We start from the raw sequence: 15803 nt of genomic DNA, 5'->3' as shown, positions 1-15803 counted from the left end.
AATAATAATAAGAAGAATAATAATGCAAAATTTATAATATAAGTGATATGAGAAGTGCATGGTTTGTAACACTTTCACAAAAAATTATAACAAATTCTAGATAGTAAGTTAATACAGTTGATTCTAATTTAAACTACAACCGCGCATCCTTGGTGCGGTAATCACTTCACAAGTATAAGTACTTGTAGGGTGTGGGGGGAGGGGGCAAGGGCCAGGGTTTAAGTCTCCAGGGGGAGTGTAACACACATATACACTTAGATTGTGTTAGAGGTAGAAATTCTATCTTATATTAAAAAAAAAAAAAAATCTAATTTAAACTCATCCCTGAAATTGCTTTCTTACCCAAGCAATCTACAACTTAAAATTCATTGTATATTTATAAACATAGTTTAGTATTTAGTGTAAAACATTTTCTAGGAAGCAAATGATACGAGTTAAGAAAGGACAATTGACGCCAAAGTCTTTGGCATTTTATTGACTCCAGGTCTCCTCAAATAATGCAAATCTTATTATAATATAATATTATGGCATAATATTTATGGTATGAACGTATTATATACAAAATAGGAAAACCACCATTGACAGCTAGCAAAGTCAATTTGATGCTCTTTGGTCTTTTTTTTGAGTATGTCAATGGTGATCAGTGATCAACACAAAGAACGCACTCTGCAATATTTATTACGGCAATCGTAATACTGATGTGGACTATTTGATTTTGATAATAGTATATATGTGCAGTGCTAGTGGCCTATTTCAACTCAATTTAGACAAAAACTTTGTCAACTACTGAGTTAGAAAAAAAAACGTTGTCAGTCTTATTGTGATTGAAAATCAGGAAAAAAAAATAATTTAATGGAGTTGGGACGTTTTTGGTGGTGGCCAGTGGTGTTAGTTTTGGTTCATTTTGGTATGAATGGGTGCTTGGGTTGCTGGGAGCAAGAGAGAATTGCCCTCTTGCAATACAAAGCTTCCACCATCAACTACAATAATGAATATTATTTTACACATTGGGACTCAGGCAACAAAGAGAGTGATTGCTGTGAGTGGGAAACAGTAAAGTGCAACATCACTACTGGCCATGTAATTCAATTTACTCTTGGTTCTACAATTAGGGAAGGTTGGTACTTTAATGCCTCTCTGTTTCTTCCCTTTCAAGAGCTCCAGTACCTCGATTTGAGTTGGAATGGGATTCGTGGATGGGTCCCAAATGAAGGTACCAAGTTTATATACTAAGAAAAGTTGGTAGTGTTTAATTTGTTAATATTCTAATTTTTTCTATTACATCCTTTTATTTATTTTTTAAATGGTCAGGAAAAAATTAGTTGTATGTTAAGAATCATTTTATAGTTGCAGACATGCAAATTGAAGAATTTAAATCTAAATCACAGGTTTTGAAAGATTCTCTGCGTTGAGCGAGTTGGAGGTGCATTACTTAGATGGTAATTACTTCAATAACTACACTCTGCAATCCTTAAGTGGTATTGCATCGCTCAAGGAACTAGATTTGAACAACAACAATTTGAATGGAGCAATCCACGTCAAAGGTAAAACTCTCATTAATTTGCAAAGGAAGATTATTGGAAGACTGTTTCATGCACGCTTATTGAGCATGTAACATTTCTTATTTCCCTCCTATCAATCATTGATATTTATGCAACTAAAATTTACCCTTTTTTTTCCTTAGCTACTTTAAATGAATGTATTTATGCTACTGAAGTCCCTTTATTCTTCCATGATTTTTCATGTACTTTTTTTTTTAATGTAGAATTTAAAGCATTTACCAACTTGGAGGATCTCTACTTGAGTGGCACTGAGATCAATGACTTAGTGACAACAGTAGGTATGATAGTTTGTAGAAATATATATTCATGGATTAAAATCAAATACTTATTTTGTTTGGTATGTCAAATGAAATTATCAAGTCGATGTTTTTGAGATATTTTATTTTGCCCTGTAGATTCAAACATCTTAACTAAATTGCAACTCCTAGACTTGAGTTGGAATGATTTTAGTGCACGAGTTCTTCCTTCCTCCATTACTTTTTGTTTTTCTAATTTCCTATGACAATAAGACGAATAGTTTTTGTCCAACCCTCTCAGTTATGATTCCAAAATGATCTTGAATTGAAATATATAATCCTAAATAGATACTGTTGTCAAACACTCCATATCATTATTGCGATCGTGGACGGCGTAAAGGAGCCCGGGCCCCCTGACCTTATGAAATGAAAATAATTGATATATTTTCAGTTCAAAAAAATATATTTATATTTGGGTCGTTGTTTGGGCTCATCCCCTTTAAAATTATTTTCCCAAACACCCTTCTCAAAAAAAAAAAAAATAATAATAGTAATAATAATAATCCCTAACATATGTAAATCCTTGGCCCAAAATATAATAAATTTGATTTTAAAAAAAATTAAAAAGAGATATCGGCTATTTAGGGTGAAAGACCAGATTTCGGCCGGCAAAGAAATACGGACCAAAACAAAGAAAGTTAGAAACATAAAGATTTCTTTTCATATAATAATAATAATAAAATAATAAATAAATAAAAAAACATAAAGATTCCTTCTTTTTGATTTTCTGTTATGCGTCTTCTTTGTTTTTCTCTATCTCTGTATGTAATGCATTTAGCATTCTGTATCTTTTATTTATTTATTTATTTATTTTTGTTTTGGGTGTCTTTACAAGTGAAACTGAGTACACCATTGGATTCAAATGAATTTGTAGTTCAGAGATAGTCATCCTCGTGTGAAACTGAGCAGTGAGTACTGAGTATTGTCAGTCAAGGGCAATAAATTGAAGCAAAGTGACAGGACTAAAGTTCCTCAAAAAAAAAAAAAAAGTGACAAGACTTAAGAGAAAACAAAACGTGTATAAGAAAAAAAATGAAAGCAAAAAGAGTAAAAGATGATACAATTTGTGTTATAACTCATCCACGGGGCGAGTTGTGAGTAATAGAGATATGATGGTGATTCTTTGTAAAGACACACTTCTACAACTCAAAACTCGTCACATGAACAAGTTGTGACACAAATTATGCCATTTAATGTGATACCACGCTACTCAAAGCAAAAAAAGATAAGAAATAGTAGTAATAATAATAAGGGTAAGATTTAGGCACAGTACTTAAGTGATATTCTTTAAGTTCCGCTCTTAAGATTCTACCATATAGACTTTTTCTCATGGAATAGAAGTGTATATTTTAGTTAGATAGCCACAAAACTGAATTTTAAGAAAAGAACCTAAAAAAAGCACATAAGATATTGTACCAAAGTTTTGTCCTAATAATAATAATAAAAAGAGATAAAACTTAATTAAAAGTAGAGCTAACCATAATACGTAGACTAGATAGGTGTGGATTTATGAAGGATTAAGTTTTAACATTTAAATAAGGGAGTTTAGAGAGAGAGAGTTCTTAAAATTTGTTGGTGGGTGGTTGAGATATGACTAAAATTTATATAAATATAAATATATATATATATATATATATTTCCTAATAATAATAATAAAAAGAGATAAAACTTAATTAAAAGTAGAGCTAACCATAATACGTAGACTAGATAGGTGTGGATTTATGAAGGATTAAGTTTTAACATTTAAATAAGGGAGTTTAGAGAGAGAGTTCTTAAAATTTGTTGGTGGGTGGTTGAGATATGACTAAAATTTATATAAATATAAATATATATATATAGTGGTAATTGTGAAATAGTACAAAAATATTTGCTGATATCGAAAAATATATTGTTCCTTTAGTCAAACTGAAATAGCTTTTGGTATGAAATTAACTCCCTTAATTATAGTATATTAAGAAACAATAGTGATATGTATTAAGCAACAACATCTTAAATTCTTAATATATTAAAAAACAATGATTTTTTTGTTTGTTTTGGTTAATAGTTTATTAATACCATATGGATGTTTATTTAATTTTTTTTTTTTAATTTTTGGTTATACTCCAACCCCTATTTAGTCCGTTTGCACGTTAGTTCTTTGTTGTGATAACCATTGACTTCTATTATTTGTTTCTTCTCACCAACAATTTTGCAATTAGAAGACCCTCAACAAGAAGCCAAAGACTATGTCGGTGTATCCAGTTCTTTCTTCTTAGATAATGTTTAGTGATGACTAACCTATGCCCTTGGTATTAAGAGCATTGCATTATTTGAGAATTTATCCAAAATCAAGAAGAGGCTAGAGATTTATGTAATGCAAAGCGTGTTTCATTAAGCTGTTCCAAGGACAGTTTCAAACAATTTCTCATCTCTCATTATTTCAAGGAAAAAATCAAATGAGTAAGTCCTTGATTAGATGATATGTCAGCATTTCAAGGACTCTAATCATTCTCCTTTTTCCTCTTGTTTGTTTTTTTTATAAGATTAGTCTTCATTCAACAGGCAAAAAAGTTGCACCCACCACTAGTAATATACGAATTTTTGCATTATTTAGGAAGACCTAAACAGCTCAACTTAACAAAGACGCCAAGGACTTAGCGTCAATGGTGCTTTCCCTAATAATATACCAATTTTGCATTCTTTAGGAAGACCTAAAAAGCTAAACTTAACAAAGACGCAAAGGACTTGGGGTCAATGGTGCTTTATTCCCTGCACCTTATATTGTGCTTTCTTGGATAATCCTTGCATTATTGGAGAAGACCTAGCTATACTACTATAGTCGAAGACTTCATGTCTTTCCAGTTTCTACCAACCACCACGACTTTTACCAACTTTGGTTTTTGACAAGTTAACCTATATGGCAAAATGTGCTTCCAGCTAAAAATTTCCTTGGATTATTGACAGCTGTGAGGTTAGCTGGGCTTTTGTTTTACTCCTATTTGTTGGGAATGTAGAATCATGTTTATAGGTTGGGCCAAGCTTTTTTTTTTTTGGAAGCCCAAACCAATTAAATTCCAAGCCTGATTCATGTTTGGATTGTTTTTTTCTCTAAGGGTCCGTTTGGTTGGGGGAGTAGAAAAGTGGGAGGATGGAAAAGTGAGAGAATAGAAAAGATTTGGTTTTCCCTCATGTGTGTTTAGTTGGAGGGGTGGAAAAGTGGGAGGGTGGAAAACTCTTTTGTTTGGTTAGAGAGAAAAAGGAGAGGATAGAAAATGTAGTTTATATAAATTGACTATTATACCCTTATTATATAATTAGTAAGACATAGATTTATTTGTACTCATTAAATAATATAAAATTTATCAACTTTTATATTTTTCAATGAGAAATTTTACGTCCACAACATTTTTTGCAATACTTTCACAACAAAATTTATGTGAAAAGTTGTTACTAGTTCTAATTTGAACCCACCACTAAAATTATTTTTTTACTCACCAATATTAACTAATAACAATCTATTAGTTAAAATTTATTATGAAAATATTGTAGTAACATTTCTCAAATAGGATCTTTTATTCTTAATATTATTTCTCCTTTTCCCCTTTTCATTTCATCCATTCGTTTTTTTTTTCTTTTCCTTTTTTTTTTCTATGCTATCTCCTCCACACACGTCCTATCTCTATCCCCACCCCCTTTCTTTTTCTTCTTCTCCCTCATTCAAGTCTCAAGAACATACATCCTTTCTCTCTTTTTTTCTCCAACTCGCTCTTTTTTTTTTTTTTTTTTTTCATTTTTTTTCATTTCATCCATTCGGTTTTTTTTTTCTACGCTATCTCCTACACACACGTCCTATCTCTATCCCCACCCCCTTCTTTTTCTTCTTCTCCCTCATTCAAGTCTCAAGAACAACACATCCTTTCTCTCTCTTTTTTCTCCAACTCGCTCTCTCTGTTTTTTTTTTTTTTTACTTGATCCCAGAACAGTCGTCCCCAACGCAATCCAGATGGGTCATCTTCGTCCCAAAGCAATTGGCCCAACCAGAGCCGTCGCTCATCTTCGTCCCCAACGCAGTCCAGATGGGTCAGATGGCTTCTGTCTTCTCTCTTTTGTCTTTTTTTTTTTCTTTTATTGTTATGATTTGTTTAATTTTAAAATTGTGTTTTTGAGTTTGTATTGTGATAATCTGATTATGCTTGATTACGCTTGAGAGAAAAATTGTTGTGGTTTTAGCCGTTGTGTTTTAGGGCATTTCTGTAAAAAGGCCAGGAGCGCACTATTCTCTCCACAGTTTTCCTCCCAATTTGGGAGGAAAAAAATTGGTGGGCCCGGGAGGAAAATTTTCTCCCGGGTTTTCCATCCTCTTTGTTTCCTTTGCTTCCCAAACAGTGAAAAACACTGTTTTCCACACCATTTTCCACACATTGTTTTTCATCCTCTCTATAATCCCTCCAACCAAACATAGTGTAAGGTTCTGTGTTCATGAGTTTTTAAGAAACCAAACAATTTTCTAGAGTTCAACTAGATTACAAAACAAGTCTCAAAAGAATGAACAAGCTTGACTCATTTACAAACCAAAAAAAAAAAAACATGAACAAGTTTTATACCAAGTTTTACAACCCTACCAAAGACTAATAAAGTTTTTATCCAACTCTCATGTATGCTTCCAATTAAGCAAAATAGCTTTTGTGTTGAAATAGACCACCAGCATCCTACTTATATATGCTGGTATAAAACCGGTCCACATCACAGTAAAACAATTGATTGTCCTTTCATTTTCTTTTTCTTTTTTTCTTTTTTTTGGAACAATTGCTCCAATAGTGCATAGCGTGTTGGTTAAAGCTTCAAATTTTCCTTTTACTATTTTACATAATATTTCTAATTGATGCAAAAATGTTTATATCCTAAAAGGATAAAATTTAGGTATAATACTTAAGTGTTGTTCATTAAGTTTTCCTCCTAAAATTTAGCCATGTGATTTTTTTTTTTTTTTTTCATGAGATGAAAATGTATTTTTAGTTAAGTATAGCCACATGACTAAATTTTAAGAAGAAAAACTAAGAAACAACATCTAAGTACTGTACTTAAGTTTTGTCCATCTTCAAAAATGTTCAAATTTAACATATGAAAACATACGTTAAAAAATATATATAAAAAATACAAACTCTTCGTGTGCTTTCTTTGAAAATCCTTGAGAAGACCTAGACTAGGAGTTGGCATCCATGGTGAGTTTTCCACCCACTACCATGATAATATTTTTCTATTTTGTTAATATAAACTAAAAAAGTGGGAGAAGAGATTGGGGAAAGTACGTTAATAAAAAAGAAAAAGAAAAATTAACACCACACTTTTAAATGGGACATATTAACTAAGCTCACAATTTTAAATGAAACACGCTTTTCAAAGTTTAAACAACAAACTTTTTTTTTTTTTTTTTTTGGAGGTAAGAGATAGAAATATTATTGATTGAAGAAAACAGCACACAAAGAAGTATATAAGCCCTATTCAAGCACATCCAAAACAGGGGAAGTTTTAACCCCTAATTACAAATATCACTACAAGCCTAGGAATTGATCTTCGACGTGAAACATCTGATTAGCTCTCTCCACTGTTCCTTTGTGCGTTGTTGAGGCTTTGGTATTCTTGCAAGAACCCAATAGCCCCTACCAAGATGGCTTTGGGGTGGGGTTGAACTCTCTCAAAATATACTCTATTTCGTGCATTCCAAATTCCCCAAGACACCACTGCCCATATTTCTAGTTCCTCCATAGAGAGTCTCCGTACCAACGTTTTGAACAGCAGGAAGAAGTCATTGGCTTTATTTGGGCATTTCTGGATTTTCCCCGGACATAAGGCCCATACGTTTCTTGCAAAAGGGCACTCCCACAGCAAGTGACCGGTAGATTTAGGTTGTTGATAGCACAGGTCACACCGAGCATCCACATTCACCCTCCTCCAATGTAGGCTCTCTCTAGTAGGCAATATATTAGAGCAGGCTTGCCAGATGAAATTACGAACCTTTGGGGGCACATTCAACTTCCAAATTTTCCTCCAATGAGTTGGGTCCCTACCAGCTGTGGAGTGTTCAACCCGATTTTGTTCCTGCAATCTGACAGCAACTTGATAAGCTGACTTTACCGAGAAAGAGTGGGATTTTTTTTCCTTCCAAACCAGCACATCCTGAGTCAGGTTACTTTGCAATGGGATAGACAAAATTTCCATACGTGTCCGATGTGCGAAGTTGTCATGTATTTTTTTCCCTATCCCATTGGCAAGTATGGGCATCAATCAGATCCTTTACCAGCAGGTTATGCTGTTGCTTACCAAGGAAAATTGGCTTATGGGATAGCCACCTGTGAGCAAACACACTAATAGATTGGCCATCCCCCACCTTCCACTGTGCGCCTTCCTTAAGTAATATCCCTTGCAGCCAGTAAACTTCGCCACACATAGGATGGATTATTCCCCAACTCAGCTTCCATAAACGAACAATTTGGAAAGTATCGAGCTTTGTAGACCCAAAAAAATAAAGAGTGGTTTTGATAAATCAGCCTCCACGCTTGTTTTGCCAGCAAAGCTAAATTAAAGGCGTGAATATCCCTAAAACCCATACCACCCCTCTCCTTTGGATTGCACAATTTTTTCCAATTTATCCAGTGGATTTTCTTTTCATCCTTTGTCTGTTCCCACCAATACTTTGCCAAAGTAGAATTAATTGTATCACATAAAACTTTTGGGAGTTTGAAAATACCCATGGAGTAAGTCAGAATAGCTTGAGCAACTGTTTTGATGAGTGTCTCCCTTCCTGCCTCTAAAATAAATTTTTCTTTCCAACCCATGACTCTTTTTGTTATCCTTTCCTGTAAATCTTTAAAGGTGTTAACCTTTGATTTACCTCCCACCATAGGTAAGCCAAGATAGGACTCACAATCCTCCATAATCTGTGCTCCAAAGAGGCCTTGGATGTCTATTTTAACAGCTTGGCTTGTGTTCCGGCTAAAGAAGATAGAGGTCTTTTGTCTATTGATTGCCTGCCCCGATGCCGCTTCATAACGTCCAAGAATTTCAAGGAGGCGTTGGCCCTCTTCCATTGTAGCTTGGCAACAAATAAAGTTGTCATTTGCAAATAACAGATGAGATATACAAACACCATTTGTGCAAGATAAAATGCCATGTAGTAAGGACTGAGTATGATGCAATGTGGACTGTTTCCATTGCTAACCACACCCATCTCCCATCAATTCCCAATTTGAGCATAATTAGCTAGAGGAAAGCCCATTCCACCCGATCATAGGCTTTGCTGATGTCCAGTTTTATTGCCATCTACCCTTTCTTTTTTGTCCTCTTGTTCCTCATCCTGTGTAAAACTTCAAAAGCTATTGTGGTATTGTCAATAATCAACCGGTTAGGAACAAAAGCACTTTGGGAGTCAAATATTACATTTGTCAGGATTAATTTCAGCCTATTGGCCAACACTTTAGATACAATACGGGACACTACATTGCCTAGGCTAATAGGCCGGTAATCTGAGATAGATCTAGGTTTTTTTTTTTTTTTTTTTTTGGGATAAGTACAATATGGGTGTAATTCATTTTTTGCAAAAAATTACTAGACTGTAAAACAGATAATACAGCAGTAGTAACATCTCTTCCAACTATGTGCCAATATTTTTGGAAAAAGAAAGGGGACATACCATCCGGTCCTTGTGATTTGGAGGGGTGCATTTGGAAAAGAGCCTAGGTGACCTCTTCAGGAGTGTATGGTTGGAGTAGTATGTGGTTCATGTCTAGAGTTACTACTCTATCCACTGATTCCAGATTTGTTGGATTTGTTGATGTGAATAAATTCTGAAAATATGCTTCATCCACCCTAGCCGTATATGTTTCAAAGGTGCATCATTGACCATTATCATCTAAGAAACCATGAATCTGGTTTTTCCGCTGGCTTTAACTAGCTCTTTGGTGGAAATATTTTTGTATTCTTATCGCCTGCTGATAACCATATCAATCTCGACCTTTACCTCCAGAATAGTTCATCTTGGAAAAGTAGTGACTGAATCTCATCCCTCACCTTATTAATTCAATATTATCTGTTGTATTCATAGAAGTTAGTGCTTCTAATTGTTTGTGCTTCTCTTCAATTTTTGTTTTGGTGTTTCCAAATTTCTTCCCCATGCCACTAAAGCCATTCGGCATTTTTTTATCCACTCAAAAAGTTGAAACATAGGGCTGCCTCTGATCACCACTCCATTCCAGGCTTCAAAAATTAGATTTTCACACTTCGAGTGAGAGGCCCACTTCTCCTCAAAATGCTTCGGTATTTTTTTTCGACGAGCACCCTGTGAATACGATTGGGTGTTGAGCATTATTGGGTCATGGTCTGAATATGCTACCTGAAGATGGTAAAGCTTACTGTTTGGAAAGATATCCCTCCATTCAGTTGTTGGGCAAGCACGATCCAATCTTTCTTGTACATACACGTCACCCCCTCTACCATTCCTCCAAGAAAACCTATTTCCATTGAAGTCAAGATCAACTAGTCCACAATGCAACAATACACTCCGGAATTCCTCCATCAAACGAAGCGGTCTCGGGATCCGCCTTTGCTTCTCCACAGATGAGAGGATTTCATTGAAATCGCCCAAACATAACCATGGCAGTGAGTTTCTCGTATAAAGGTGTCTCAACAAACTCCAAGATTCTTTCTCTTAATACTCCTCCGGTCTGCCGTAAAAACCTGTGATTCTCCATGGTGCAAATGGGTTAGTCCTAATATGAGCATCAATATGGTTTTCGGTGTACTTTTGGACGTGTAAATCTACTTGCTCTTCTTTCCATAACATGGCTAGTCCACCAACTCTATGAATACAGGGAACTGTAAACATACCATCATAGTGCAACTCAGCTTGTATCAATTTCATCTCATCTACTGTACGCTTCGTCTCCATGAGAAACAAAACGTCGGGAGCTTTTTCCCTCACCAAGTGAGAGAGGACAGTGACTACACAGGGGTTCCTAGGCCCCCAACAGTTCCAACTCAAGACAATCATTGTGCTCGGCAGGGCTAAATGGCAGCTGCCACCATTGTGCATGTTTTTGTACGCTTCCTTTCTTCAACAACCTCATCCTCTGCCTCACAAGCTCTCTTCTTCCTCACCAAGCCTTTAGAGACCATGGGTTTACTAGAGGAGTCATGTTCTGATTGTGGAATTTTTTTTGAACTGTGGAAGGTTTTTCGCATTAGGTTTCTTTTTTATGTCACGTGACCCCCTCGTGCTTGTGTTTGCTAGGGTTTCAGATTCTTTGCTCTGCACATTATCCATGTAGAAGATAGGAACACTTACAAGTCGTGCTCCATGATTTTCGGGATTATGCTCTATCCCATTAAATTCGATGTGCATCATAACAAGATCATTTTCAGAGTCAGCTGGAACATAAACGAATGTCTCTTTACTCGTTATTAAGGCTGGCTATGTGTCTGTTACATCCTCATCAATACCATTAATCACATGAATTACATGTGGAGGATTTACTGTTTCAGGATTGTGGCCGAACAGCAGTGGCACTCCATCACTTGTATCTCCTTGGTCCCGGCATGGTAGGGTTGGTGGTGCCCATGTTTGTTGAAATTTTGGCCTTTGAAAACCAACACGCAGCCACTCCCCATATGGAGTTTCCTCTCCCTCCCTAAGCCAGACAGTGCACGACTTAGATTCATGGCCTAACAAGCCACAGTGGAAGCATAAACCCAGAAGCCTCTCGTATTAGAATGCCACCCAAACTTGATCACCTTCTGGACTGAGCACAGGGGCACCACGCCGTATTGGTTTATCTATTGGCATCTCTACTCGGATACGAAGGAACCTCGCTTGGTCCGACGCAATTGCCTTGCAATCCACCTCAATACTCGGCCAATTGCCCTCACTATATCTCTGCCTACTTCTTCATTAATAAGGTCGAGTAGCAATCCCCACACTTGGACCCAAATCGGCACATATTGAAAGTTAACTGAGAAAGCCGTCATCCTTTCTCCCATCAGTGAAGTAATAACAGATGGTTATCAAAACTCCATGGACCGTTGTTAAGCACCCACACTAATTGGCTCTCGATGGAAAATTTAAACTATATAAGTCCATCCCCAACATCCGTAATCTTCAAGTCGCTGCCCATCTTCCATACTGACCTCAAGAGATTTTATGTTGCCCTAAGGTTTATTGGTTTGGTCGTGAGGAACCTACCTAATAGACTCAAGGAGCATTCTTCTAATATTTGTTTACGATGCTCAGAACGAACCTGTATGACCTCACCCTCCTCCGATGTCAAACTCACTCATCGTAATCGTTCTATGAAATCCGAATCCATGTTAAGCAAACACAATACTGGTGCAACTCTAATGGAAAGGATCTGTAGCGAAAGTGTGTACCTTTGTCCCACAAAGAGTAGGAAGAAAGTCTCACCCAAGATGAGAAGGAGAGCTCCTAACGAGAGGAGAAGAAAAAGTTAAACAACAAACTTAAATAAATAAAAACACTTTAAAGTTTAAAACCTCGCTAGATTGGGGTTTTGTTTTTTTGGTAAAAGTATAAAGTATAACGTGTCTCATTTAAAAGTTTGAGATTTAGCGTCCGTTTGGATATAACTAAAAACTGAAAACTGAAAACACTGTATCAAAATAATTTTTAAATGTGTGAATAGTATGGACAAAAACTCAACAAGTGCGGCTACTGTTCATTGAACAGTAGCCACACAGTAACCGCGTTACTCCCTCACACGCCTAAAAAAAAAAAAAAAACGCAAACGCCATTTTCAGTAGAATCCAAACGGGCCCTTACTGTGTCGCAGGAAATAAAACTCTTAAGATTTTTTAAGTACTTTCCCCAAAAAGATAATTCACTTTCTTCTGATAAATAAATACTTTAATTGACTTACTCCTATATCTTTCGGATATAATTTTTCAATGAGGTCCTACTCAAGAAGACTTGTGTTTTTTGTTGAGAAAATACTGAAGAAGACTTGACTCAACAGCGTAGCCAAAAAATTTAGCGTCAATGGTGCTTTCCAAGTTTCGTATCCATTACTTTCTTGAAAAATGTTTAATAATGACTATCTCGTACCATTTCTGTATAAATTTTGCATTTTCTAGGAAAGCCTAGACTAAATTAAAGAAGACGTCAAAGACTTTGGCTTTAATCGTGCTTTAATTCCTAATTTGTATGTGGTACTCTTTTGGAAAATATTTCATAGTGACTTTAGCATTAAGAGTAATACTAGATATACAAACTATAGCATCATATGGGAATGTGTTTGCAGCCTCTCATTTTTATAGTAGATTAAAATGCTTGATTTGTACAGGAATTTGACCCCAAGGCAACATAAATTGATTGAAGAGTTTGCCAAAGAAGAGCAAGGGGAAAATGATAAGCATGCTACTGCTGGAGCATCAGGGTAAAATGTAGACCAATTGGTGTCATTTGTTTGCTAATTCTTAGCAAAAAAGGATACAGGCAACTAAAGAAAAAGCATCAATTGTTGAAAGACCCACCCACTCTATAAGTTTTGTAGGAGTGACTGGGTCGTTTTTGTCCTTTTTTTTTGGGGTGTGTAATTTTTTTCTTACAAATCACAATGGTAGTTTTATTTGAGGCAACAATATTTGATCACTTGAATCTAGAGTATCTAAGTTGTTATTGTACATATTATTTATTATTCTTTAATATTTTTCACTATCAAAAACGTCAAATCAGTTTATCTGTCATTTTTGTATTATGTTATGAATAATGTCACGTACATGGACATTTAGATGTCACTTGGAATAAATCTTTTGAATATATAGATGGTTCAATATTTACTGAAGCATTTAGAAAAAACACTATTTATTGGTTTTCTTTGGAGCTGTCAGATCAGATAAGTGCTTGTACATAGGATTGGATGTCCCCATATTTTGGTTTTGAACATTGTGAATTCATAAGCATGTTTTATGTGATTTGGCAGAGTTCATGGTGAGTAGAAAAAGAGTTTGCAATTTTGAAATAATTTGCAAGATTTAAGATTTTCTTGCCGTTACATGGCACTTCATGGATAGACTCCTAGCCCCTTGTGGGTAGCTGTATTTCTGTGTCTTTGCATAACTCATATATTCAAATAAAGCAACAATGCAAAAATACAATCTTAGTCCTTTAAAATTACACAGCAAATACAGATTTTGCACAACGTAGTATTAAAGTTCAATCTTTAGATTCAAAATCCAACAAGAAGAGACACAAATGCTTGTAATCATTAAAATGCAAGGCTATGCAAGTCTGAAATTAAACAACTTACGATATAAACCACAACAAAACAGTAGCAATACAAGCCTATGCAAGGCTGAAATTCAACAACTTACGGTAAAGAACCACAAAAAAACAGCGATATGTATCAATACAATCTTCAATGAGATTAAACCAAGCCCTACGCCAGTACGGTTTTAAGTAGAGAACTGCAGCCATTTCCAACAGGACTGTTATGTAAGCCACCACAAAGCTTATGTAGAAGATCCCCATGTCCATGAAACTATCACCTTCTTCCTCATCAATATCCATTGGCATTATAGATAGTGGTCTCATTTTGGTGCAACTATTATGTAGTGGAGGTCCACACAAGTGAGGGTTCCCCTCATAACTGCTTTCACCAAAAGTAACGAATTGATTTTTTCTATCGGGTGTTGTTCCTGATAAGTTGTTGTGTGCCACAATAAAGACCGCTAGAGAGGTCATTTCAGTCAACTGAGGTGGAATTTTGCCATTCAAATTATTGTAGGAAAGATCCAGACTTTCTATTTGGTTTAGATTTGAGAATGCAACTGGGATTGGTCCGGATAGATTGTTGTGTGACAAGTTCAATGCACGAATGTTGCTGCTCATCCTACCGAGTTCCAATGGGATTTTACCTACTAGGTTGTTGCATGAGAGGTCAATTCCAAACATGTACTCGAGGATGTCACCCTTGTAGGAGTAAGTTCTAGTTTTTGTAGTGAACTCTACTTCTTCTTCAGGATCCACAAATCCGTCAAACGTAGATAGATCATAAGGGAGATATTTGATAATATTTGACTTTGTGTTCAAATATAATGACAAACTCCTTAAAAAAGTTACCCCTGAAGAAAAACCTCTTAAAGAAGTTTTGTGGGCAGATGCATCAAAAGTAATGTTACTCAAGCAATGAGGAATTAGACCTGAAAATTTATTGTAGGAAAGATCCAAAATGTTTAAATTCTGCAAAAGGCATACTTGAATTGGAATTTGACCTCCTAAATGATTCGCTTTCAAGAGGAGAATTCTCAATGATGAGAGGCTGCCAATCCAATTGGGAATGTTTCCAGTTAGATGGTTATCTCGAAGATTCAGTGTAAGTAGATTGGAGTTGTTTTGGAAAGAACTTGGAATTGGACCGCTCAAGCAATTTTTATTTAATTGAAAAAACATGATACTTGAGGAATTGAAGCAAGATGGAACAGAGCCAAAAAGATTGTTGTCAGAAAGGTCAAGAAATTCAAGATAAACGAGTTTGCATAACTCAATTGGAATAGGACCTTCAAAATGATTTTTGGCCATAACAATATCTTCTAAAGATGTCACGTTCCCTATCCATGTTGGAAGCGTGCCTGAGAAGTGATTGTTGTCCAAATGTAAATATCTTAGATTAGTCCAATTAGAATTGGCAGGAAATATTTGGCCACTGAAGCTATTGTTTGATAATATGAGAAATTCTAAATTGTAGCAACCCATTATGAAATGCATTGGTATGGTTCCTGAGAAATGATTCTCAGACAAGTCTAGACCCCGTAAGAAAACCAAATTCCCAAAAGAAGAAGGAATATTGCCTTCAAATTCATTTCCTGACATTTTTAAAGATTCTAAATTTGGAAAAATTAAACCGAGGTTTGTGGGAATTGGACCATGTAAATAATTATTAGAAATATCTATGCGCAACAT

At 35.5% G+C, this 15803-nt stretch overlaps 1 protein-coding gene and 1 long non-coding RNA gene across 2 annotated transcripts; one reads left to right on the top strand and one right to left on the bottom strand.

Moving 5' to 3' along the window:
* The first annotated feature begins 1394 nt into the window (after positions 1-1394).
* Positions 1395-6244, top strand: LOC136065406 (uncharacterized). The gene is made up of 3 exons (XR_010627035.1): positions 1395-1544; positions 1766-1840; positions 4060-6244. It is a non-coding gene; the product is annotated as an uncharacterized LOC136065406 (long non-coding RNA).
* A 7887-nt stretch (positions 6245-14131) lies between these two features.
* Positions 14132-15797, bottom strand: LOC136065407 (cuscuta receptor 1-like). The gene has a single exon (XM_065768554.1). It carries the CDS (start codon positions 15711-15713, stop codon positions 14187-14189), a length of 1527 nt encoding a protein of 508 aa, XP_065624626.1. The 5' UTR covers positions 15714-15797; the 3' UTR covers positions 14132-14186.
* Between the last annotated feature and the right edge of the window lie 6 nt (positions 15798-15803).

This window comes from Quercus suber, unplaced genomic scaffold, assembly GCF_002906115.3.
Source record: "Quercus suber isolate HL8 unplaced genomic scaffold, Cork oak 2.0 scaffold_958, whole genome shotgun sequence".
Classification (NCBI taxonomy): Eukaryota; Viridiplantae; Streptophyta; class Magnoliopsida; order Fagales; family Fagaceae; genus Quercus; species Quercus suber.
This window is presented reverse-complemented; position numbering and strand designations above follow the sequence as displayed.

Coding starts and splice junctions, on each gene's coding strand:
- LOC136065407 (XM_065768554.1), bottom strand. CDS start 15,713: ATGTCAGGAAATGAATTTGAAGGCAATATTCCTTCTTCTTTTGGGAAT.